General features: G+C 37.9%; 1 protein-coding gene across 2 annotated transcripts; it reads left to right on the top strand.

The window, feature by feature from the left end:
- The first annotated feature begins 142 nt into the window (after window positions 1-142).
- LOC309631699 (serum paraoxonase/arylesterase 2) lies at window positions 143-25716 on the top strand. Of its 2 annotated transcripts, none has more exons than XM_082398542.1 (9): window positions 143-278; window positions 8318-8388; window positions 14994-15049; window positions 18528-18693; window positions 19230-19356; window positions 20807-21007; window positions 23592-23673; window positions 24395-24523; window positions 25097-25716. In XM_082398542.1, exons 1-9 carry the CDS (start codon window positions 205-207, stop codon window positions 25253-25255), a joined length of 1065 nt encoding a protein of 354 aa, XP_082254668.1. In that variant the 5' UTR covers window positions 143-204; the 3' UTR covers window positions 25256-25716. The 2 variants fall into 2 exon arrangements, with proteins under 2 accessions (XP_082254668.1, XP_082254669.1); XM_082398543.1 differs by having other exon boundaries at window positions 19266-19356.
- The last annotated feature ends 117 nt before the right edge of the window (window positions 25717-25833 follow it).

Consider the following 25833-nt stretch of genomic DNA (forward strand, 5'->3'; position numbering starts at 1 on the left):
ACTGCCGGGAAGGTGTCTCAAGTGGCAGGTTTGCGGTGACAAAGGCCAAGGGCCGCGCCGAGGGCGGAGCCGCCGCGGCCTGTGAGCAGGAACCCGGCTAGCCGGCCTCGGGGCGGAGCGCGGCCCGCGCGCAGGAGCCGGACCGCGGGCGCCGCCCACAGTGCTCCCGGGCCCGGCCGAGCGAGGCGGCGCGGCTTCCGCGCCATGGGACGGCTGCTGGCTCTGAGCTTGCTGGGTATAGCGCTGGCGCTCCTGGGCGAGAGGCTCCTGGCGCTCAGGTAGGTGGGGGCCTCTCGGGTCCCCAGGCTTGGGGTGGCCGGGGATGCGGGCGAGCGAGGACCCTAGAGCCGGCAACCGCGGAGGAACTCTGCATCACTCTGCTCCTCGGCCGGCGGAGCTCCTCCACCCCAACCCCCAGCCGCCAGCAAAACCCGGCACAGTTTGGGCCGAATCGCGAGACTTCATAGCGAGTTTGTAAGCCTTTGCTGCGCACCCAGTTCTCTCTTACCTAAATTGACAACCGAGTGCTTTGCGGTTTACCCAGGGGCGAACTTTAACTTGAAAACAAAACTATTACTCATGCACTGAAACTTTAATTATAAAGATTTATTTCAGGTCATTGGTGCTGCTTCTCTTTGTTGCCCAAACCAGCCTCCGTCTTTAATAAAGTTGTTCTCCATCTCTCCCCTGCAGAGTTTGAGAAACTCTTCCTCTGCTCTCTAATCTTGGCACGGTTGATCAAAGATACTTGAGATATTCAGCTACTGTTCTTACATCACTTCCTTATTTATCTCTTCGTCTGGGAACACTGAAGCCAGAATGCCAAACAGGACACGCCTAGTCCATCTCATGTTTTAGTTAGAAGGAAAAAACGTGGGTGATCAGACGTCGTCATAGTCTCTAAATTATCAACTCAAATTATGTAAGCCTCACGCCAAAGAATTCCAGAAATGCTGAGCACCTTCTCTGTACGCTGTGCACTCTTAGCCTCCTGTAATAGAGTAAGGCACCATCCTTACCTTTAAAAAGTTTACCCTATTAAAGGGAAGGAGAGAAATAAAACAAATAGATAAATTAGGATGTTCAGGACAGGTACAAACCACTCCCTGTTGGCTTAAGGAGGAGAAGTTACAACTCCTGAAGGTGGAGTTCGGGAGGAAGAGACATCTGACACTAGCCTTGAGGGATGGGTGAAACACAAGTGGGGATGAAGGAGGCAGTCCCAGATGGAGAGTGCAGCGTGAAGAAAGGGAATGGCGGGGGAAGTTTAGATTTGAGCGGAGCATAAAGTTAAGGGATGAGAACAGTAGGAGTAGGGTTTTGAGATGGTTAAACCTACGTTGAAAAATTGGGGCCTGCATAGGTAGGCAAAGGGGAACTATCAATGTTTGTTGTATGTGTTTTATTTTTTTAAACAGGAACCTGTTTAAACCATCTAAAGCATAACCAGTGGGCTGTGAAGAGATGACCTGGGAGGGTGGATTGGAGTAGAGCAGTGGTTCTCAGTCCTGGCTGAGCCTTAGGATCTCCTGGAGGCCTGCTGTCTGGTCTGCACCCCCAGCAGTTCCAATTCTGTTGCTCTGGGTGGGGCCCAGGCATGAGTATTTTTTATTTTAAAAAATTCTCCTGATAATGCTAACATGCAGTTAGACTTGACAAGTACCAGAATAGAGAGCAAATAGACCTGGGGAAACTAGTTAAAGTCTTGCAGTAGTTTGGCCCAAACTCTGGAACCCCAGGGATGAGGGGTAAGGCCAAGGTAATACTAGAGTTTCCAGCTCTGCTGTCTTAGCTGCAGCTTCATCTGCTCATAAAGGGATGCCAGGAGGAGGAACAGTGTTTATGTAACAGGAAGCATCAGAGTTGGAGGAAGAACATTCACTGGTAAGAAATGGACATGTTGAGCTTAATTTTCGTGTTATATAAGTGACCATCCTGCTCTGCAGAACGTTATTGAGTTGGGTGATTTTGTATGATCTGTCCAGCTCTTGGTTTCAAAGGCAGGACCACTAAAGTTCTCAAGCTCATTAAATTATCCCTAAAGTTCAAACCACCAGTGTTTCCATAAGTTGAAGTTTTCTCAATTAGCAGTCAATTTTTTCTTCTTACTAATCTTAAGGTTTTAAATTTAAGTCCCTTTAAATGATAAATGTAGATGCAAACCTAAGAAAAAGTAAATAAACCTTATTTACATAGAACGCACCTGATAGATCATTTAAATTTGAATGCATCTTTTCTTTATAAAGACTTGACTATATAATAAACTTTATTGAGCAGTGACTTCATAGAGTTGTAACCTCATTGGACAGTTGAAGCCTTATACTGGCTGATGTGAGAATGTTGGGGTGAATGATGGGTAGCTAGATCTAGCAAATAAAAATGTAGGATACCCAGATAAATTTGTATGTCAGATAAACAACAAATCATTTTTTAGTATATGCATATCCCATGCAATATTTGGGACGTAATTAGACTAAAATAGTATTCATTATTTATCTGAAATCCAAATTTAACTGGGCATCTTGCATTTTATCTGGCAACCCTATGAGTGCAGAATATCAAGTGCCTGCTATTTACAAAGTTTGGTGGAGTGCTTAAACATAATATTTCTCCTTTCAGACCCTTAGAGTATTTTGAAAAGCAGCATGTTCCCACCTCCACATAAAGAAAGGCTCTTCAAAAACAGGGTTTTGGTTTGTTTTTTTCTCTCATCTGCTGCCTTCTATTTCATTATTCTATTTTTAGAGATGGCACTTTGGCACTCAGGTTATTTCTCTCCCCCCAGGGTGCCCACTTAAATTTCAACTTGGATTTCAGATAAGCAGTGAATGATTTTTTAGTATAAGTATGTCCTGCATGGATAAATGGCATCAAGGTTGTCTCTTTTCTTCTGAACTATAACTGGCTAAGGTTCCCAGGGGAGGATGGCATGTCATACCCAACTTTCCCACTCCTCCCTCGTGGAGCAATAAAGGAAAAAGTAGAAATACACACATATCCCCAGGCCAGTGCTCCCTGTTGCAAAGCACACACCCTTGAATGAATCATGAGACTTGAATACATCAGAGACCTGTGCCTGAGCAGGAACTCCAAATACAAGCATCTGAACTTTTTGCTTGTTGCTTGACACCTTTTATGACAGCTCCACCAAGTAGCTATCCAGTCAGCTTTTGAACACTTCTGAAGGGGCAGACTTTTTTTCAACCACCATCCTCCTTATTTACTGTGTGACTACTGTGTGCTGGTCTTTGTGTTGAAAGTGTCAGCAGTTCATTATATTAAACTAAAACATACATTTACTGACATTTGGAAAGAAAGCCCTTTTACCTTCCTGCCTTCTTCCAGTCTTCATATACGTCTTCCTTCCTATATTATACATAATATTAACTGAGGCTTGGAGAGGCTGACTAGTTAGTTCAGAAGTTAGTGCCAAACCTGTGCTCTAAGCCAGGTCTTCTGATTCCAAATGCAGTTTGTCCCAGCTCCACCACGGCCTCCTCTCTTCTCTGCCATTGGAGCAAACTTTCCCCAGCTTTACAAGTCTAAGCACAAATTCTTAATTAAGTAAGAGCATTACAGGGGACCAAGGGGTGAATTCCAAGGGGTTTTACAAGTCTGTTTGTGAAAGATAAAGCCCCTGTTTGTCTGAATTTAAGTCTGTACATAAAAGATAAAGCCCCATCAGTGGTTTGTAAATTCAAAGGCAGTGAGATAATGGAACAAACCTGGTAGTAACACTGTGTTCCCAGTTTGCTCAAAGCACATTGGCACACCAAACTGGTGCATCCTTACTGTTACCACGCGATGAGGCAAGATAATCAGTAACCGCCCGTGACCCATTCCACTTTGGATGGGTAATGCCTTTTCCTGAGTGAAGGAAATAGAGATTCATTTCATGGTAATGACTGTTGGTTAAGGGTTCATGCTTTGTAGCCCGGTCGCCTGAATTCTCCACTATTTACATGAGACCTTGGCTTTTATTTCACCTTTCTGTGCCTCAGTGTCCTAATCTGTAGGATGGGGATAATAGTACTATATGCTCCATATAGGGGCTGTAAAAAATAAATGAGTTCATTCTTGTAAAGTGCTAGAACAATGTCAGACATGTAGTAAGTGCTCGATAAAGTTACCTATGATGACAATGACATTGGAGCAGGGGTTCTTAGATTTTTTTGTGCCATAGATCCCTTTGGTAGTCTGGTGAAGCCTTGACTCCTTCTCAGCATCATGTTTCTAAATGCATAAAATAAAATACATAGGATTACAAACCAAACTGAAATACTATCTAAGTTAATACTAATTTAAATATTAAATTCTATTGCCAAACTATTTAAAAGATCTAATGTAGGATATAATAACATGGCCTTCTTTATTAAAGCCTTAAGTAGATCTAGAAGTAGTTGAATACCTAACAGTAGATACTGTGAAGCAGAGATGAATATAAATGGTATTTTGAGATCTCTACAACAACTAAAATGTGATGAAACAATGTCTGTAATTTCTGTTAGTGACAGAGTCACAGGTACTGCTAGTAGAAAGCTCAGTGGTTTGTTGCCTACACTCATCATCAAAAGAAATTCTCAGTTTCAGTCAGAGGTTTAACGAAAGATGTGTTTTTTCCCCCCATTAGAATTCAGAAACCCCTGAATTTTACCCATGGACTCTGTGAGGGTCACTGGACCCCAGATTAATCATGATGTACATGTTTCTGATGGGGGTCATTGGAGGAATGATTTCTGGCTCAGATGAAGGAAGGCAGTATGCATTCTTTCCTGTATTATACCTATCATATACTCGTAACTAAAAAGAAAATAACCAAATTCTAATGAAAAGGAAAAGGAAAGTGAGAAAAACAAAAGGAACCTAGAACAAAGAAAGCAAATAGCTTTCATCTAGAGTGTCCATTTTAATAGACTAGTAGTGGTGGCCTGGAACATTGTGTCTAAGCTGGCTCTGAGTTAAAGAGAAAGAGTGCTGTAATTGATTAGCAATGTCTGCTTGACAACAGAGTGGCAACTGCCACACCATCTCTGATCTAGTACGTTCATAAGCATGCTGTGGACATAAAGTGTTAGGGAGCAAATAGGCTGCTGCAAAAATATGACTTATTTGTGTTTGTACCACTTATTTATTTATCTGTTTTTGGCATTAATATGTGTAGGCTTATTGATCTGCTAGTCCAAAGAGTTTGTCTAGCTTTCTCTTGTATATTCTCCAAACTTCTTAAATCTGTTATCATTTAGGAGTGCTTTCAGCTGCAAGTAGCATACATCAAATTAATGGTAGCTTATACATATCGAAGCTTGCTTTTCTCACATGATACAAACTCTGTGAGTCATTCATCCTAGAGCTTGTCCATTGAGTCAGTGATCACATCAAGGAACTAGGTTCTGATATTTTTCTTCTTTGATCCGCCACTGTTGGCTCTGTGTCCTCATACTTGTGTTAAGGATGCTGAATGATTGCTGTAGTCCCAAGTACCACATATATGGTCAAATCATGAAGAAGGGAGGAGTGTTGCCAGTTAGCTCTCTTCTTGTGTCTGCCTTTTCTACCAGTAATAAATTTATCTTTCCCAAAAGCCTGGGTCATATGATTACCTCTAAGTACAAAGGAGGCTGGAAGCAAATATTTGGCTTGCCCGCTTCTGCAGTGGAAAAGAGCAAGGAAGAAAGGGGTGTGAATGGCTTTAGGTTTGTTAGCTGATAGGGTCTGCCACTCTGGAGTACAGAAGTCCACTAATGAGTAGGGAACTGATAGTTCTGCCAGGCAAAAAGCCTAGCAGTTTTCTACTGAAAGTCTTTGAAAGTCTTGATGGGCCACAAAGGATGGAAGCAAAATCCTCTCTCTTTAATCATAAAGGAAACACAAGAAAAATTGACTTGATTAACTAGTAACAGTCCTTGTGTTACTCTTCAGTTTTAATAGCGGGCAGTCTGCATATCTAGAGATGATATTGTACAACTAAACTAGCTGATGAAGATCGCCCTGTAAACAAAGTGTAATCATCAGTCATTGATGCAAACCTAAGTTGACTCTGAAAAATACCCCACACCAAAGTGTCCAAACACATATGAATTTTATTTTATCCATAGAATTTTTTGAGAAAGGTAGATGGTAATCAACATTACCCCTATCTTTGTTTAGTCAAATGGGCATAAAAGTAAGTTGTATAAAATTGACACCCAAACCAACACATGATACAGAAACTTGATGAAACTTCAGCTGTGACCTACTGACTTAAATTTACATCTGTTTCTGGAATCACACAATGTCAATAAACCTTGGAGGTCGTTTAGTCTCATCCTTATTTTTATACGTAAAGAAGACTAAGGCCTGCAGAGATGAATTGACCTGCCGAAGGTCATGCAGTCTTGCTGCTATGACAGAAACGTGGTCTCTTCACCCCTTTCTGAGAAAAATACAACAGCAGATTAGAGCCTCTGGGTGGAACTTCCTGGCTGGGTGCTGAACTTCAAGGAAGTCATTTTCCTCATCTCTAAAATAGGGATAATGGTACCTACTTCTTCGGGTTGTTTTAAGAATTAAATGAATTCATTCAGGGAAATCACATAGAACAGTGGTAGGCTCAATACATGTTGGCCCTTATTTTTTTTTTAATTAATTAATTAATTAATTTATTTATTTTGGGGTGTGTTGGGTCTTCGTTTCTATGCGAGGGCTTTCTCCAGTTGTGGCGAGCGGGGGCCACTCTTCATCATGGTGCGCGGGCCTCTCACTATCATGGCCTCTCTTGTTGCGGAGCACAGGCTCCAGACGCGTAGGCTCAGTAGTTGTGGCTCACGGGCCTAGTTGCTCCGTGGCATGTGGGATCTTCCCAGACCAGGGCTCGAACCCATGTCCCCTGCATTAGCAGGCAGATTCTCAACCACTGCGCCACCAGGGAAGCCCCATGTTGGCCTTTCTTATTATTGATTTCCTTTTACCACCCATGATTATCAGCAGCATCCTCCTCCTCACTAGTATTACTGCTACTACTTATGTTAGGCTAAATGTACTTGTTTTCCCCTTTAAATCACTGCTGGGACTCGTAGACTTGAGATTTTTTTGTATTTTTTTTTTTACTGCTTTATTTAAATTCTTTATATGTTATTTTCTTTATTTTTTCTATTACATTAATATATTTTATATCTTTATTTTATTCATTTATTTTTATTTTATTGCTTTATTGCTATGTTGTTTCAAGAAGTTTAACAGTATTTGAGTTATATGATTCTGAATACATACTGATTAACAGTTTAATTGGAAACTTTCATATATATATATGGATATATATATATATGAATTGACAAAATATATAGTTGCCACCACCCGTTGGTAATTCTGGGTTGTCCAGGCCTCGGCTTCTTCCATCTCGCCAAGAAACCAGCAGCCTTCCCCATATTCGGTGTCTAGAAGTCCAAAGGTGGCAAGGATATGAATAGGAGAGAGACAACTGGCAAATTGTCATGTTGTCTCTTAAACGTGTGGTACGTGTGAACCACTTTGAAACATGTAATAAACTACTCTGCAGGCACGCTTGTCATTCTTTGTGGATGTGGAGAACAGAAAGAGAAGGTGAGACAGTGAGAGGAGGGAAAGCCTTCAAACAATAGAGCCCAGATGTGTTTGCCCACCCTGCTTGGTGGACCTGTACTCCAGGGTGGGAAGGAGGAGGGAAGATGCTTTATTAGAATTCAACATTTTCTCATTATTTCTTCACTTCCGTTTTTATGAAATTACAACAGCAAGTAGTTTGGCTAGAGTAGTTGGTGCTCTCCAACCTTCTCACTCCAATAAACTGTCATGGGGATGGGACTTTCTCCACTTGTTTCTTAATAACTATTTATGAGGTGTCTTCTGTGAGCCAGGCTCTGAACAATGCCATTTTCTCTTGGCCTGCTTTCAGTCACTGTGTCATTTTGCAGAGGGCCTGGGCATTTTATAGCCCCTCTGGGTCCTCAGAAGGAAGACAGGGCTTCTGGTTCTACATCTGAAGCTCTTCCCACAACACAAGAGCTGTGAGAAATGGGACCTGGTGCCGTGTTTACATTTGCATAGGAACTTGCAGTCCAAGTTGCATTTGTTGAATTATTGGCTTCCTTTTACGACCCATGTTCACATATAGAACTTTGTGATATGCATTTTTATTTTAACTTCATTTCTGGTGCTATTTTATGTTCCTACCCTTGTTTTCTATCTTCTCTTTTATCTGCTTTAGATTTATGCTGTGTTTTATGTATTGCTGTAAGCCTCTTTAAACCCTTTCTGCTACAAAGCAGGGAATATGTAAACAGATAGATTTTTTTTTTAACAGGAATCGACTTAAAGCCTCCCGAGAAGTAGAATCCGTAGACCTTCCAAACTGCCACCTGATTAAAGGAATCGGTAAGTCTGAGAAAATGCTTGTTACACAGCTTACATTCCTTGGCCCACAACACTAGAAAACTCATTAACAGTATTTTGGCACATAATTACTGTTTATCAGAGGAAAAGTCACATTAGATCAGCAAAAACCTTTTTAGTCAATCTCTTTTGATCTAATGCACCCTGTATTTCTTCTTCTCTCTTACTCTCACTGTGATTTATTAATTATTTGTACAATCCTATGTTTGTTTTAGACTTCTTGCTTGTTTAGTGACTTTGCTGAACTCATTTTGTCAAGTCTGTAGTTTTGTCAAGTCTGGATTATGTGTGGCCACTGAATTCTGTGTACCATTAGCCCAGGAGTCAGCTGGTGAAGGTAAGTCAGAAGGAAGAGAAGTTATAAAGTAGAAAATAAAAATCTCCCAACAAAATCTCCACCCCCCACAGATATTACTGAGCCATGAAAAAGAATGAAATAATGCCATTTACAGCAACATGGATGGACCTAGAGATTATCATACTAAGTGAAGTAAGCCAGACAGAGAAAGACAAATATAATATGATATCACTTATATGTGGAATCTAAAAAAGTTATACAAGTGAACTTATGTACAAAACAAATAGACCCACAGATATAGAAAACAAACTTATGGTTACCAAAGGGGAAAGGTGGGGAGGGATAAATTAGGAGTTGGGGATTAACATATACACACTACTATATATAAAATAGATAGGGACTTCCCTGGTGGCGCAGTGGTTAAGAATACACCTGCCAATGCAGGGGACACAGGTTACAGCCCTGGTCCAGGAAGATCCCACATGCCACGGAACAACTAAGCCCATGCGTCACAACAATTGAGCCTGCGCTCTAGAGCCTGCGAGCCACAACTACTGAAGCCTGCACATCTAGAGCCCATGCTCCGCAATAAGAGAAGCCACGACAATGAGAAGCCTGCACACTGCAATGAAGAGTAGCCCCTGCTCGCCACAACTAGAGAAAGCCCGTGCGCAGCAATGAAGACCCAATACAGCCAAAAATAAATAAATTAATTAAATTAAATTTTTAAAAAATAAACAACAAGGTCCTACTGTATAGCACAGGGAACTATAGTCAATATTTTGTAATAACGTATAATGGAAAAGAATCTGGAAAAGAACATATATATAACTGAATCACTATGCTGTACACCTGAAACTAACACAACATTGTAAATCAACTATACTTCAATAAAATATAAATAAATAAATAAATAAAAATCTCCACCTCCCACAAAAATAACCTCAGAGATAGAGTTTCTGTTTTATCCTTTCTGGTATTTCCAGTGCAAATGCAAACAAATATATGCATATACATTTATACCTATTGTTTTCACAAATGGCATCTTAGTATAAGATTATATTCTGTAACTTGCTTTATTCTGAACACAGTGTGAACAGATTTCCACATCAGCATATGTAGATCTACCTCATTCTTTTTAATATTTGCATGTACCATGATTATTTACCCAGTTCCTTAATGCACATTTGAGTGGTTATAGTTTTTTGCAACTACAAGCAAGTCAGTGAACTTCATTGTACATATAGCTCTTGCATTTGTTTATCTGAAGGATAAATGTTTAATAGCTGGATTATTGTTCAGTTAGCACATATGTTTAAAGTTTTGATAGTCTTTGCTAAATTGCTCTCAAGTTGGCAACACTAATAAACACAGTACCCCATGTTTATAACCACATTCACTCCAGACAGGATTCATAATGCTCTTTTATCAAAAACAAAGTAGTGAGCCTTTTCTGGATCACACAAAGAAGGCTTCCATTTCATGGAAACTATTTGTTTTCAGAGACGCCTTTTCTACTTCAGAGCTTCTTTCTGCTCCCTGCTCCTCCTGTACACATCTGTTTCCTCTGTGCTCTTGTCCCCTTTTCCCATTGCTACTTTTGTACTTTTTCCCGGTCCTATCTCCCTTCACAGGACTCCTTGACTTCTTTCTCCTGGGGTTTCCCCTCTTTGTTTATTGCCCAAACACTTAGCAGGAGGATACAAACTCAGTGTCGAATACCAGATTGTCCAGATTGAAAAGGTCTGTGCTGGATAATGCAGACTGTCCTAGAATTAAGGTTGTCTGGAGTCCCAAAAAACCCAGCAACTGCATCCTGCCTTCTGGCCGCAATCACGAAGAGCCCCCTTGGAACTGGTCACTAAGCAAAAGCCAGATGGCGTCTGGGAGGGACGTTGTACAGGTTGGGAGGTTGAGTCAGTGATCTCGGAGGTTACTTTTGCTACGGAGTTAATAAATGTCAAATTATTAAACAGCCCTTGGCCCTGTGAAGCCCACCTTCTGCAAATTCAAGTCTCAGAGTAGACAACAGGGCACAGCCAGATACATTACTGGACAAACTGCCAAGTGTATTGCTGCTACAACTCACTGGAATGGAGGGCTCCTCAGAGAAAAACAAGTCCAACAACATTTGTATTCTAAACAGGCATCTGTCTGTGTTTGTGACCTTTATGTTGTGATGTGTGTGAGCTGCTGTCTGGAATTGGGAAGAATGAGGAAATATGTCACCTATGGCCCCTCTTGTGAAGTGTTTAATGCCTCTGAGGCACTTCAAAAGGCAACAGAGCGAAGACGATGAGTGATTAGAAGCACGTTTGGGATACATTTTTAGATCTAATTAGAACTGTGCTTTTTCTCCCCCTCCTTCTTTGCTTCTGCTCTGTGGTTAGCATACACTATATGAACATTTGTTGAATGCTATGTCAGTGATGCATAATGGTTAATAATAGCTTGTGGTTATACGTTTTTAACAACAGTTGCTTATTCAGTGGTCTTTGACTACAAAGGAATAACAGGGCATACTTTCCCACAGGCAAAAGCAATGTCTCTTGGTAGGCAGCAGGAGTAGAGGGGTTCTCTTTTTTAGTTTCCACTTTGGAAACAGTAGCAGCCATGCATTTGAGGCCAACTAATCCCTCCAAGAGGTAAGACTACATCCCCTGTCCCCCCAGTCCCCATCAAGACAAACACACACACACACACACACACACACACACATAAAATAAGGCTACATTCACCATGACTAGAAATGAACTCTTTGCAATTCTTAGGTGCTTTATACATATCATATCATCTCATGTCTTTCTGTTTTAATAAGTAATAATCACTACCACATATCATACAGGATGTGTGCCTTCAGGGGGTCAGAAAGTAAGCTCACTATTTATTCTATTTTTTTGTATTCCTTTCCAGTGTATCTAACAGACAGAAGCTAACATTTGGTATAATATCGACATCTAAATAATAAAAATTATAATTGAAGAGCTATTTAACTCTATTTGAGGCTTAAAAGTTTAAAACATTTTAAAATGTCTTTGAAAATGCTGGCATTCAGAGTCCTGGACTAAAACAAAATTTTGAATGGATTATTTCTCTTGAGTTAATAGATGATTTTCTACACTTGGCAGTCAAGATCTTTATAATAACTGCTGCTTGAGAGTTTTTTTTAAAAAAGCATTAAAGTTTGTAGCCCTTGTCGTCAAGTACTTTACAATCTACCTATGAAAAGGAAAACAGAAAAACCCACTATGTGAGATATAGACATATTTTTTCTTTTTATAGCAGATAAGGACCTAAGGCTCAGAGAGGTTAAGTAACTTTTGCAATTTTTTTTCCCAATATAGTATTTTCTCCCAGAGTGATTAATACACACATCTGATTAATGAACCAAAAAAGTGGAAAATAATAGGCTACATTACATTTTGGATAATCTGTTGGGTATGGCAACGGCTGATTTGCTGTTATAAAGTTACAGCAAGTAACTTAGAGAAAAGAGAAATTGATTCTCTTTTATGTGACAGTCCAAAGATAAGCAAATGACCTAGGGTGATTAGATGACTCCACTCCATGTGGTCATTCTGGGACAAAGGCTGATGAAGCAACACAGCTATCTTCAACATATCACTTCCATCTTGGCACAAGACTAGAACTCCAGTTGTTGCCATCTCCCAGCAGGAAGAGGTAGAAAGAAAATTTACATGGATCTTTTTACTTTATTTTACCCAGTAGTTGCAAGTAGTTTACCTTGTACTCTCATGTCCCATTAACCTGAACTCAGATAAATGGCCACGTCTATCAGCAAGAAGGGGTAGAAGATGTCTGTAGCCATGTTGCCGTGTACCTGTAGCTGAAAAGAAAGAAGGGGAGTATGGAGACTGGGGAGCAGTTGGCCATCTCTGACACAGACAGATAATTGCTAAAGGAATAAGAAGGGATCAAAATCAGATATGCTAAGTTAGAAGACTTTCCAGAGAAAGAGTGTTTGAAAGAAAAGTACAGGATATGAATTGATGAAGATCCTGGTGAAAGGCATGGAAGCAAACATTTTGGGAGAAAAGCCAACATATGTAATTGAGCACAGTTGGATTTACAAAGTAAAGTGTCTTCAGAGAGGAACCAGGGGATGGTTCTGACAGAGAAATTTCATTAAATGCTAGGAGGTTGTATTTTTTCTATGCACTTTTAAGTTAGAACAAAAGACTTGAATCCCAGCTTCCCAGTTTGTGACCTTGAACAATTTACTTAACCTTTCAACGGCTCCATATTCTCTACTCTAAAATAGGAGATAATAATATTGCTTCTTAGAGTTACAAAAATTAAATGAATTAACATATGTAAAGTACTTATAAGGAGCCTGGTACTTGGTAAACACTTAATATGTGTTAGTAGTTATTACTGTTACTACTCACACTACTACTATTTCTATTATTGAATTAGAGGAGAAAAAATTAGGTGTTATGAGATGATAAAAGCCTACTGTCATAACGGCTATAGAAATAAAGATCGGGGAGTAGATCTGGAAAATATTCTAAAGAAAGCTACAGATATGACTTTTTTTCCTTGGAATTAGGCAACGGGATTAAACAGAAAGAAGCAGCAATGTGGTTGACGTGAATATATCTTTTAAAAAACATTGTTCTTTTCTTGTTTATTAAAAGAATATGATTATTTGTAGAAATTTTTAAAACAAAGAAAAGTATAAAGAAGAAAATGAAAATCACTCATAATCCCACCACCCAAAAAAACATTTAGTTTTTTTCTACATATCTTTTCTTTGTCTATGTGTGTAAGCATGCGCACGTTGAAATTAAATTGTCTTAAATAATTTTTCAGGAACAACAAATTTTAATTAACTGAGCTCCTACTCATGGATCTAGAAAGCAGAACTTGGACTAGAATTCTGTGTGCAGGTGTGTGTGTGTGTTTGTGTGTTTGTGTATGTATACATGGTGAAGTGTTCCTTGGTCCTTGCTCTTTATCAGTTGAGAAACACCATGGGACTAGAATCTAGAGGTTTTTAACTTTTGGGAGGTATCACAGACCCTTTTTTTGAATCTTCTGAAAGCCAAGAACCTTTTTCACAGAAAATGTCTTATCTGTACATACACAAGACATTCTGCATTGCATAGAATTTCAGAGGGTTCATAAACTCTTTGAAACCCATATGTGGTTACTTAGGGGTCCACAGACCGCAGGTTAAGAACTCAACTATACAGTGCTTAAACTTATATCTCTCTTCTTTCTGAGAAGCAGGCATATGGGTCATCTTTATGAAGTGAAGTTTTTGGCTTTTTTTTTTTTTTTTTTGCTTTTCTCCACTATGGTGGAGCCAGCAACACTGGAGGCGGCCAGCCAAATGCAAACTCAGGAATCAAAATCCATATAGCTGGATAGATGCTGTTTGTTTTTGACAACCTAGAAATAATCGTGGAGGAATCCTTTGGAGAGGGCTTAAAGTGGAAGGTTGGATTTTGTGGACTCAAAGAATGTGTCATGATTTGACTTAATCTAAGCCATTTTTATTCCTCTTTTCTTGTGTTTGGGTCTATTATCTGTCTGTGGAATTTACACAGTGAGACCACTGGCAAGGTCTTATGTCTAATTATTTTCTGTGCTGTGTGAAGTGTACTGCAGACAATCGATAAACAATCAATAGTCATTGTAGCCTGTTTCAGAGACACTGTTAGAAGTTTCACCTGGCTTAGGTGCATGGTATTTTTCATTAATCTTCTTTTGCTAGTTTTTTTTCTGTAATTTAAAGCCTAAATTTAAAGATTAAACAGAAAGCTTTCTTTGCTTATGAGAACAAGCAGGCATTGTTTTTTAAAGAGGGACTATATAATCCCAGGTGTTTTATCTCTGTTAATGAGAGAAATGTCTGTGTTTGCTTCCGATTGAGTGAGCCGAGAAAGGGACAAGAATATTTGCATGGTTAAATGAAGATGAGCCCTTCATTCTGAAAGTAATATTCCCCTGATGTCAATTACTTTTGTACAGACATCTGGATGTTTATCATAAGAGTGTACAGATGTCAACTTTTTCGGTATTATAGCTGGAAATGTGGTGATTACTTGACTTTGATTTGAGTAGACATAAAATCTCTAACATTTAAAGTCAGAAGTTCACTGCAGGAAAGGATTTAGACTGACGTTTATTAAAGAGAGTGGTTCCTTGGAAGAAAAAATCGGAACCATTCCGAAAGATACAGATACTGATAAAGTAAACAAAGCTCTACCTAACAAGTCACAGAATTCGAACATGACATTTATCTATTTCTTGAACTTAACAGAAGCCGGCTCTGAAGATATTGACATACTTCCCAATGGTCTGGCTTTCTTTAGTGTGGTGAGTATCTTCCTTCCCCAGTCTCAGTGGAGGAGGTACAAGGGAGTTTGATGAGGCCTTCAGAGCAGTAACTTGTTTTTAAAGTTCCTCACTTTCAAAAAAAAAAAGACAGGTCAAACAGGATCTTGGAGATTTTCTGAAAAAAAAGACAGGTCAAACAGGCTCTTGGAAATTTTCCTCCAGCTTCTCTGAGTGTAGGGATGAAAAAGTCTTTGCCAATTGATTTATTACTCTTTATGTTCCCACTGCCTTGCACTAAAATATTCCAATGCAATCTGTGTTCTAAAAGTTTGTTATTACAAAGGATATTTGGGGCATTATTGTGGATGTTTGATACTACATTATGCTATTTTAAATACAGCGTCTACCTTTCCATTAGATATTCAATTTGAAACTAGTATTCTTGCTGTTATTATTTATTTTCAAACAATATACCAACTTTCCTAGACAAAGGCCAGTGCTTTTGCTTTCTTTCTTTTTCCCCAAATAGCCTAACGTAAGTGGAATGTCATTGACTGAGCTTATTTATACCCTTCACTTTTGCCTTAATTTTTATAAGCTGAAAAATAACAACCTTTTCAGGCATACATTACAAAGACTTTAAAATTGATTGGCCTGAGTGGTGCTAGGCTACACCAGTATGCATTCTAATTAGAAAATTGTATATGTGGGCCAAGGAGGAAGTCCTGACCACCTCTCTCTCCTCCGTGGCATGGGCCAAGGTGAGGGACCTTGGCATCTTCATGGATTCAGTTTTTCTTGAGAAAGAAGTATCCAACTTTGAAGGCAGCCTGTAGTTATTCTGTTCCCTCTCAGCAGCCATTATTTTCAGGCACTGAGACTCAGGAAAGATGTGAAAAACTTGGAGATGCTTCAGAAGAGAGTCACAACACTAATAAAATAGTTGTCAGACTTATGAGAAAGGTGAGAGAACTCAGCTGAGATGAGAATGAGGGTTAGAACACTCTTCAGGTTCCTGATGGTTTTTATATGAAAGGCTGTGAGTGGCTGGTTGTTTACCACAGAGGGAGAAAAGAAATACTGTAGACTTTGGCAGAAACATTGATATTTATATGGGTTGGCCAAAAAGTTTGTTTGGGTTTTTCATAGCATCTTACGGAAAACCCGAACGAACTTTTTGGCCAGCCCAATATTAAATTTTAAAACTATGGCTTTAAAAGTTTTAGTTAATTACCTACACACAATGAGTACAATGATATTTCTAGGAGGACTCTGGGTTTGTGTAGAAGCACATGCTTGCACGTATATCTTATTTTCTTAGGAAAAAACAGAGACTCCTAGTCAACATTATTCATAACTAAAATGCAAATATCCAGAGTAGAGTAGAAGGCAGTTGCTTTTTTTTTTTGGCAAAGAAGCTGTTTTCAGAGATTTGCATAATCCAGAAGTCACCTATTTCAAGATTTTCTCCCAACAGGAATAAATCTGAATTAGGAGGGGTGAGGTCTCCAAGCACAATAAATCTACAGCCATTTTAGCTGAGAGGCTTAACATAGTCACAATGATCTTGTAGCCAAATCAACAGAATTTCTTCTGCTTGTTTTTCTCTTATCCTTCCTTGGTTATATGACTTTTCTTTTCTTTTCTTTTTTTCAAATTTAGAAACAATCTCATTTTACTGATGTTTTTTAATTTACCCAGCATTGTCTCTAATATTTCCCAGAATGCACTCCTTTCTAAATGAATAACTCCTGCATCATGGCATTTGTTTATTCTTCCAAGCATTGTAGCCAATTAGCCCATCCTATTCCACAGTTACAGGCTTGAGGGGCATCTCAAAACTAACATCACACTTAATGAGGAATTAGATGACATAGAATAGAAAAAAGATTTAAATGACAGTGTGAATGTACTTAACACTACTGAACTGTACACTTAAAAATAGTGAAAATGGTAAATTCTCTGTTATGTATATTTTACCACAGGTGGAAATAAAATAAAATTTGAAAAAGAGAAAAAACAGGTTAAAATGATAGGGAGTATTAAAAGATAGGGAGTATTAAAGTAACTATGGAGAGTTATTATATCCCTGGTAGAGCTTCCTGAGCATTGAAACCCTATCATTTATGGGACATTAATAAAGAATAGAGATTATTAACCACTGAATTGGCACTGCCATGTAGCAATAGCATAATTGCAGTTTATTCTACTTGTTGGGCCTTGAAGTTGCGGAATTTTGATAGATTTTTTTTAATTGGAGAAAATTTCTATTAAATACAATTTGTGCATAAAGTGAGTTTTTTTGGCACTCTTTCAAATTTGCATAAAGTATGACTTGAAAGATTTAAAAGAGAAAAGACCTCGATTATTTTAGTGAGTGCTGAAAAAGCATTACATAAAATTCAACTCTCAGTCCTGATTAAAAGCTCCAAAAAAACTAGAAGTAGAAGGAAACCTTCCAGAAACCTACAGCAAATACCATTCTTAGTGGTGCAACCTTAACTGCCTTCTCATTAATGTTTAGAAAAGGAAGAAAATGCCCTAAAATACTGTAACCATCAGTAATCTACTAGAGTTCTTAATAACCCAAGAAAACAAAAAAAAGAAATATGAGGTAGAAAAAAAGACAAAACTGACATTATTTTCAGATAGTGTGATTACCTGTTTTTTAAACAGTCCAAGAGATTCAGCTAACAGACTCTTAGACCTAGTAGGAGAGTTGAGTGATATGGTTGTATTCAAAATGAACATATAAAACTCAATGGCTTTCCCATGCACTAGGAAAAAACAAATAGAAAATGTACTACTACTACTACTACCAGTAATAATAAGGTTCCATTTGACCAGCAACTTAATTTCTGAAATTTAAACAGAAAAATAAATGAGCAGAAATATTTAAGACTATTTTGGAAAGGTAAAGCAATGTGGTGTGGGATGTGAGGACTTGCCATATATATATACATATTGTATCTTATAAATAAAGCTATAGTAGTTAAAAAGTGGCATATTAGCACAGGATTTAGGCATGAGTCCAAACAGACCAAAGGTAAACAGGGATCTAGTACATGATAAAAGCAACATTTGAAATCAGTAGGAAAAGGACAGACTGACTACATGCCAAGCACTGATCCAGGCCTTGGGGTCTAGCAGTGAACAAATGAGACAAAGTCCCACCTCATGTTACAATGGGGAGAGAATGAACGTGCGTCAGATAGTGGCTTATCCCCGCCCTCAAATCTGTGTTATCTCCCAGTCCCCCAACCTTCTGGTTACCCTCTGAAGAGACTAAACCCTTAGTCTTCTGCCTCAACTCAGAAATATCAGTTATTGTTCAGCTTTCAGCCTCCCAGCTTCCAATTATTATTTTTTTTATATTGTTTCCTCTCTGCTCTCTTTGTGTTTGCAGGTTTATGCCACCACCTTTAGCCAAAGTCTCAATCATTTATTTATAGTTGCCACTTTAGTCCATAAAAATACTTAAGCCTTTATATTTAACTTTTTCCTCTGTTTTAAAAAGGGTCTAAAATGTCCAGGCCTCCACAGTTTTGCACCAGATAAGCCTGGAGGAATACTAATGATGGATCTAAAAGAAGAAAACCCAAGGGCACTGGAATTAAGAATCAGCCGTGGATTTAATTTGGCTTCATTTAATCCACATGGTATCAGCACTTTCATAGACAGTGGTAAGAGCTGATGAGCTACCAACATTAAAAAAACTTACAATGGTTTGCAAATGACTGTGGAAAATAGATTTGGATCATATCTGTAGTAAGAGAACAATTAACTCGTGAATTACTTCTGTATTCTTCATACAAATAAGTCCATCATTTGCCTCTTCAGCTGGCAGTAAGTTATACTACATTTAGAAATTTCTAACGGTTAACACCTGAAGGAATGTTTAGATTTCATAACCTTTTCAAATATCTATTATCATTACATTGAAAAAGAGCTATATTTGTGAATTAAACTATTAACAGATTATTCATGAATTCTGTATATGGAGTGGGAAACACTCTTTCTTAAAGGTCAGGGGACCAATGATCAGAAATAACACCAGACAGACAGTGATGGGAAAGACGGGGAAGAAGAATGATCTGTTAGGTCGGCTAACAGTTTATACATTCAACCTTTCCTTGCTCGTGGTATTTAAATGTCAGTGTCTGCCCAGAGGTCCTATGGTTATGTCTTGTAAATTAACTCTGTTCTTTCAATTCTTTAGATAACACAGTTTATCTCTTTGTTGTAAACCACCCAGAATTCAAGAATACAGTAGAAATTTTTAAATTTGAAGAGGAAGAAAATTCTCTTTTGCATCTAAAAACAATCAAACATGAGCTTCTTCCAAGGTAATTAGTCCTTTTGTTCATTCTCTGATTTATCTGTAGCATTTTCAGATATTCCCTATGATGGGCCTTTCACCTTTTGTAAGAGCTGAAATACACATATATATACACATAAACAAATACATGTACTTATATGTGTATGTGTGTATATATAGTTTCTTTGCAGAGCAGGGAAAATCGATATCAGTGTTCTTTCTATGTGGGCTCCCTCGAGAAATAAGGAAATGCTGGACTACCGGGGATTTGCTCTTCAGGGACATCTTGAGAGCAGAAGACAAACCTCACCATTTTTCCTTCTGTCACCTCCCATTTCAGATGACTCATCATCCAAATAGTAATAATACCTGTCCTGCCAAGGAAGAGTAGTCTGCTTTATATGGAGTTTGTATGCCTAGTATGGGACTAACAAGAAGTGTTTTCACAAGGTAGCTGTGGGCTAATGGCCCTGCAGAATTGGAAGTGGGTCACTGCTATTTCAAGAACATAGAGCTGGTTGATAATGTGACTAAAAAAGAATTATGTGCCCCTCCCCGGCTCAGCTGCATCTTTTAAGTTTGAGCTTGATGAATATTTTTAATTTCTATTACTTCCCTATCTCGGACTTAAGTGTGTAACTGCCAACCATTCTTCCAAAAATTCACTTCATAATAAACAGGAGCATAAGTACCATCCAGGCAGCCTTTGCATTAGGGCGTTGTTTCAGAGAGGGGTCCCACCTTCCCTGTAGCTCTGTTTTTCCTTTAACAAAGGAGAAAGCCGCTCTTTCAGAAATTTTTGCATAGGGTAATTGGAATTTAAATTTAATAACACCCTTACGTAACTGGTTTTAAAAATGTAATTGTTTTTAGCATATAAATCTCTCACCTGAAGCATTTCACTATGGCAATTTCATCATTCATCTCTCCGCAAGTGTTTATTGAGTGCCTGTTCATTCTCGGCAGGTCGGCTTTGTGAGTCAGGTAGAAATTGAACAGTCAACCTTAGTTTGACTAATAACTAAGCAAAGGATCTCAGGAAAATCCAGCAACTGAGAAAATGGAAGCTAGGTAAATGTTATTGACAGCCCAACCAGCTCACCAGCCAATGAGGCTCCATCGAGCTCTCTACCCTGGACAGCTGTGTCTTTTCGTATTGTTGTTAAACCCTATGTTTCTTGCTGTCAAAAAACACACTCTGTTGGCACCAAGTTCTTTTTTCTTTTATAATAACCTGCCATAATTGCTAAATGACCTGTCTTCAAATTACCCGGTACCATAAAAAATTGTTCTCCAGCGAATGATATTATAGTAGATTGCATGTGACTATAGCCATGTGATTTTAGCTGAGCTTTTCCTGGGAACCCTCTCACCAAAAATTTAAAGCACATATTACGTAAACCTTCTGGATACTTAATCTTTAATATTGAGACCAACTGGCTTTTTATTTTCTCTCACATGTTATTTTTCTCTTCCAGTGTGAATGATATCATAGCTGTTGGACCAGCACATTTCTATGCTACCAATGACCACTATTTCTCTGATCCTTTCTTAAAGTATTTGGAAACATATTTGAACTTACACTGGACAAATGTCGTTTACTACAGTCCAAGTGAAGTTAAAGTGGTAGCGGAAGGATTTGATTCAGCAAATGGGATCAATATTTCACCTGATAAAAAGTATGGTCTCTTATAGAATTATTTTCATTTCTTCTCAGTCATGGTGCTGGGCCAAATTCTTTACTTTGCTTTTTTTTTAATGTAGAAATAGCTTACTTGATATTTTTGGTCTATGATAAATATACTATATATAATATTTACAAATATTACTATAATACTATAATATAGAATACATGTATTATATGTAATATATTATTAAATAGATGTTTTATATAAAATATATACATATATGTACCATATATTTACATGTAATATATAAATATATATTTATATACAGTATATAAATTTGGTATATATCACTGTAGAATTTAATTTTATAAATGTAAATTTTTATAAAATGGATTCATATTTATATATACATATTAAAGTATTAGGTAGGTGTTTTCCTTTTAAATAATCATTGTTTTATTGGGTGCATATTATTCCATTTTCAGGATGATTGTAAACTAATTTAACCAATTCTCTATAAATGGATATGTAGGGGGTTTTTTTTCTGTATAAAAACCATTTTTTATTTCTCATTTACCACTGAAACTTATCCAAATATTTTTAAGGAAAAACCCCCCAAGGGAGAATTACATACAGCATAATGGTTAAATCTTCAGATTTTGGAGTCATACAGACATAGGTTCAGATGCCCACTGGGTACTGGCTAAATGTGGGGCTATGAGCGCCTCCTCTTTGCACATTTGTGCAAGTGTTTCTGTAGAACAAACCCCTCAAAACAGAACTACTCACTTAAAGGGTGCTCCTTTTAAATGTTAACTTTAATAGATAGTGCCAAATTGCCCCCCCCAAATTATCTCACTATTTTTGTATGTCCAACTGTAACCTATAGGAAAGATATTAAAGTCTTTATTAACTTTCCCTTTTACTACCTTAGCACACTGAACAATTTAAACTACTACAAATATAACATGAAATAAATCTGGCATTCTGTGACAACTAAATGTCTTTATTTTCATGACAAGTTCTTCTTTCTTGTTGATTACAGAAAATGAATGTAGACTCATTTAATTTAAATTGTCTATAACTGACCCAATCCAACCTCTCCCACCAAATCTGTTTTTCTCCTCCACTCTCATCTTTCAGTTATGAGAGTCAAACTTTCCAGTCACCCAAGCTAAAAATAATAACAATAGGGCATCCAACTTTAACTCCATCTCTCTCACCATTCCTATTCAGCCATTGAGCAAGTCACACTGGTTCTATCTGTGCTTCTGTCCCTGACCCTCACCCCCTCTTCCTTCCCATTGACACCTGCTTGGTTCAGGTTCTCACCCTCTCTGGCTGGAGTATTACACTTTCTTCCCACTTGTTTTCAGTCCACTTCCATTATTCGCACTGTTGCCAACTTTGTCTTTTATATTCCACTGCCCTTTCAAGATCTCCAAAAGAGGGACCTCAGTCTGCTTCATCTTTGAATCCTCATACTGAGCACAGCCAGTCACAAAGCACATGCTTAGTAATTGTTGAACAGAACTGACCATTTGTTATCATGCCACTCTGTTATTCCAGAAATTCAGTGGACCCCAGTTGCTTATCAAATCAAGGCAGGCTAATGGGTTGGACTTTCTTTAATAAGCTAGTTCCAACCTCCCTCTTCTACTGTTTCCACACTTACTATGCTTTAGACGAGAACTCATTATTTTGCAAAACTGCCTCTCTCATTCTTGCCCCTGTGCCTTTGTTCACATGTTTTCTTTTGCCTAAAAGATGCTTTGTCCTCATATCCTCAAATCCAGTCTCTCTTTCCATGTCCACTGCAGATGCCCCTTCCTTTGTAAGCCCTTCTGTTTTTTTAGGAGTTAGAGATTTCTTCAGTCTCTAGACCTGAAATATGTCTTATGGTACCAATCATGCTGTATTATTTGTTTAATGTGTGTAAGCCATCTGATCACCCCAACACACTACAAACTTTTCAGGAGAAAAGGCTGTGTCTTCTTCATGTTTATATCTGTCACAATACTGAGTTCATGGCTTTACACACTATAATTGCTCAATAGAACAGTTGCCATGGAACAGGCAATTCAATGAGAAAAATTGCCATGAAGTAGTCCATTAATTCACCCTCCGTAGATATAGACAGATTGTTCTGAATAGATACTTATTTCTAACTCTTACATTTCTCGATATGTTAATAAATATTTATTAAATATTAATAAGTATTAATATTCTAATAAAATGTGTTCTGTTTTATACCATATGTTTCTACATGTAAATGATCCCTTGAAATATCAAATTATAATGTAGAATGTAAAAGCTTTTTGTTTGAAACCAAATATTTGTTTTACTGTCCTTTCAGTGGCAAAATATCACAGACTTTATATTTTAAATGATGTCCTATATTATTTTTCCTTACAAACTTTTTGAAAAATAATTTAACAATTCCATGATTGTTGTAGTAACACTGAATTGATTTTGAAAGCTTACTTTTTAAATAAAAACTGACCTTTATCAAGCATTCCTTGAGGGCCCATCATTGATTAACTTCTTGGCAGGTTATTAAGACTTATTCGTCATACTGTGTTAATGAAGCTTTATATTAGCCTGGGGCTCTAACCAGTATGTCCTTCCTGCAAAGGTACATCTATGTTGCTGATATCTTGGCTCATGAAATTCATGTTTTGGAAAAACACCCTAATATGAATTTAACTCAATTGAAGGTAAAATATTTCTTTCTATATCTAAAGTAGACATTAATCTTGAAATTACATAGTTATACTATAACAATTCCTCACTTAGAACAGAATAGCCAGTGTTGCTATTCTGGGTTTTTCACTGCTTCCTCTCTGTAACTGGCCAAGTCTCTTGTTTCCCACAATCACAAGAACTGACTGATTACATGCAGCAGTGTGTTGGGAGGGATATTTGCATCAGATTTAGAGCCCATTCCATGAAGTACTGATGGCACCTGATGAATTCCAATAAGAATTTTCACAATTGAAAAGACTAATAGATGAATTCTGAAATGAAGATTTATGCAAGTTGTCAGTTCTTTCAATAATAAATGAAGGTAGAAATTGGGTTCCACACCATTATTATTTTCTTCCTGCTTGACAACACATATTTTAGATTGATTAAGAATTTCCTATTTTGCTTTGAATGAATTCCTTGAGCTAACTGATCACTTTGCATCTTTTAAGGGGAAAGGAATTCATTTTTTAGAGAGATTGATTATTGCCCCAACTTTCTTAATTTTAGGAAAAACGAAAAGTGACTCTAAACCAGTATATTAAATTTATTTTAAGCAATATTGGTGTTAAAGGGTGGAAGCAGGAGATGGGTGAAATTTCCCCATATGCATAGGGGCAAGAAAGTTTAGCCCTAAATTATTTAATCAAGTTTCTCATGGCATTTAGATATTGACATTTTTTCATTTGGAAGGTACTCAAGTTGGATACACTGGTGGATAATTTATCTATTGATCCTTCCTCGGGGGACATCTTGGTAGGCTGTCATCCTAATGGCCAGAAGCTCTTCATTTATGACCCGAACAATCCTCCCTCATCAGAGGTTTTTATATTTTTTAGTTTTTCAACCTTAATTATTCAAGTCCTTTTAAACTAATAATACAATAAACTTATGTGGTGCTTGATTTTGTAATTGCTTTAAGCCAATAATTGGCAGAATTTCACATTGTTCAAATACTTTTAGAAAGGTAATCTTTTGATGTATTAAATTACGGTGGAAACTAGTCAAAAGACCTTTTTATAAAGACATGTGCCCTCCTTGTGCGGTATACTGGCAATTTTTTAAATACCTGGCTTATTGTCAGCTCTCCACATGTCACTACTTTTGTTCGTGCTGAAGTAGTGAGAAAGTAGGCACATTAGTGTGGAAGTATTTCTATTAATGCTCAATTACTATAATAACACTCAATCCTGTGTTGGCATGCAATAACTAGATGGCTTAAGAAAGTACTTTCTTTGAAGGTTTAACAAACTAATTTAAACATTAAAAAAATTGGTAACTGCTATTTTCAACAGCATGTCCTCTTAATCATTGTGTCTTTGTGGAAGATTATTGGTGACTGAGTGACATGGGTGGATGGTGGTTCTATATTAATCCTTTGTATCTCCTGAATAGGTTCTCCGCATCCAGAATATTCTATCTGAGAAGCCTACAGTGACTACAGTTTATGCCAACAACGGGTCTGTTCTCCAGGGAAGTTCTGTGGCCTCGGTATATGATAGGAAGCTGCTTATAGGCACTTTATACCACAGAGCCCTGTATTGTCAGCTCTAAATGGTCCTTTTGCTATGCAGGCATGCTAGCTTCTCTTAACAATTTTCTATGAATTGCTAATTCTGGGGGACTTTAACCAGCAACGTTGACCCAGAAATGTATGACATGTATAGTAAATTTATTTCAGTAATGAAAGCCCCCCTTCAGTTCACATAGCACTTTTAACGTAAAAGGAAAGTGAACAGTTTTTAAAATTGCCAAGTAAAGGTGAGAGAAGAAAGCTGCTTTCGGTAAAGTGAATACACTTTGCATAAAATAAGCCTGCTTTCCAACTGCCAGAGCATGAATTCCACTGAAACAGGGTAGATTATATTTCCTTAAAATGTAAGTGACCTCAGCTCCACCAGTGTGACCACTGTGACTCAGAACTACTGACAGGTAACACGTTTTGATGTTTTGTACTTACATCTTTGTTTACTATTAAAGAGTTGGAGTTATATTAAAGACTAACTAAAATCCAAGTTTTGTCTGTGCTTAATTCTCAAGGCATATCCTCAGCGGGGGAATGAGAAAGTGGCCACTTCTTTGTGGGGTTTCCTTGGGATGCGCAGGCATGGCAATACTAATTTTTCTCAGCT

Source organism: Balaenoptera borealis, assembly GCF_965194805.1.
Source record: "Balaenoptera borealis genome assembly, chromosome: 7".
Classification (NCBI taxonomy): Eukaryota; Metazoa; Chordata; class Mammalia; order Artiodactyla; family Balaenopteridae; genus Balaenoptera; species Balaenoptera borealis.

Bases quoted from the DNA above. Each gene is read 5' to 3' on its own strand.
- LOC309631699 (XM_082398542.1), top strand. From the start codon at position 205: ATGGGACGGCTGCTGGCTCTGAGCTTGCTGGGTATAGCGCTGGCGCTC. The intron at 279-8,317 runs GTAGGTGGGGGC...TTTTTTTAACAG, and splicing joins GAGAGGCTCCTGGCGCTCAG to GAATCGACTTAAAGCCTCCC. The intron at 8,389-14,993 runs GTAAGTCTGAGA...TGAACTTAACAG, and splicing joins CCACCTGATTAAAGGAATCG to AAGCCGGCTCTGAAGATATT.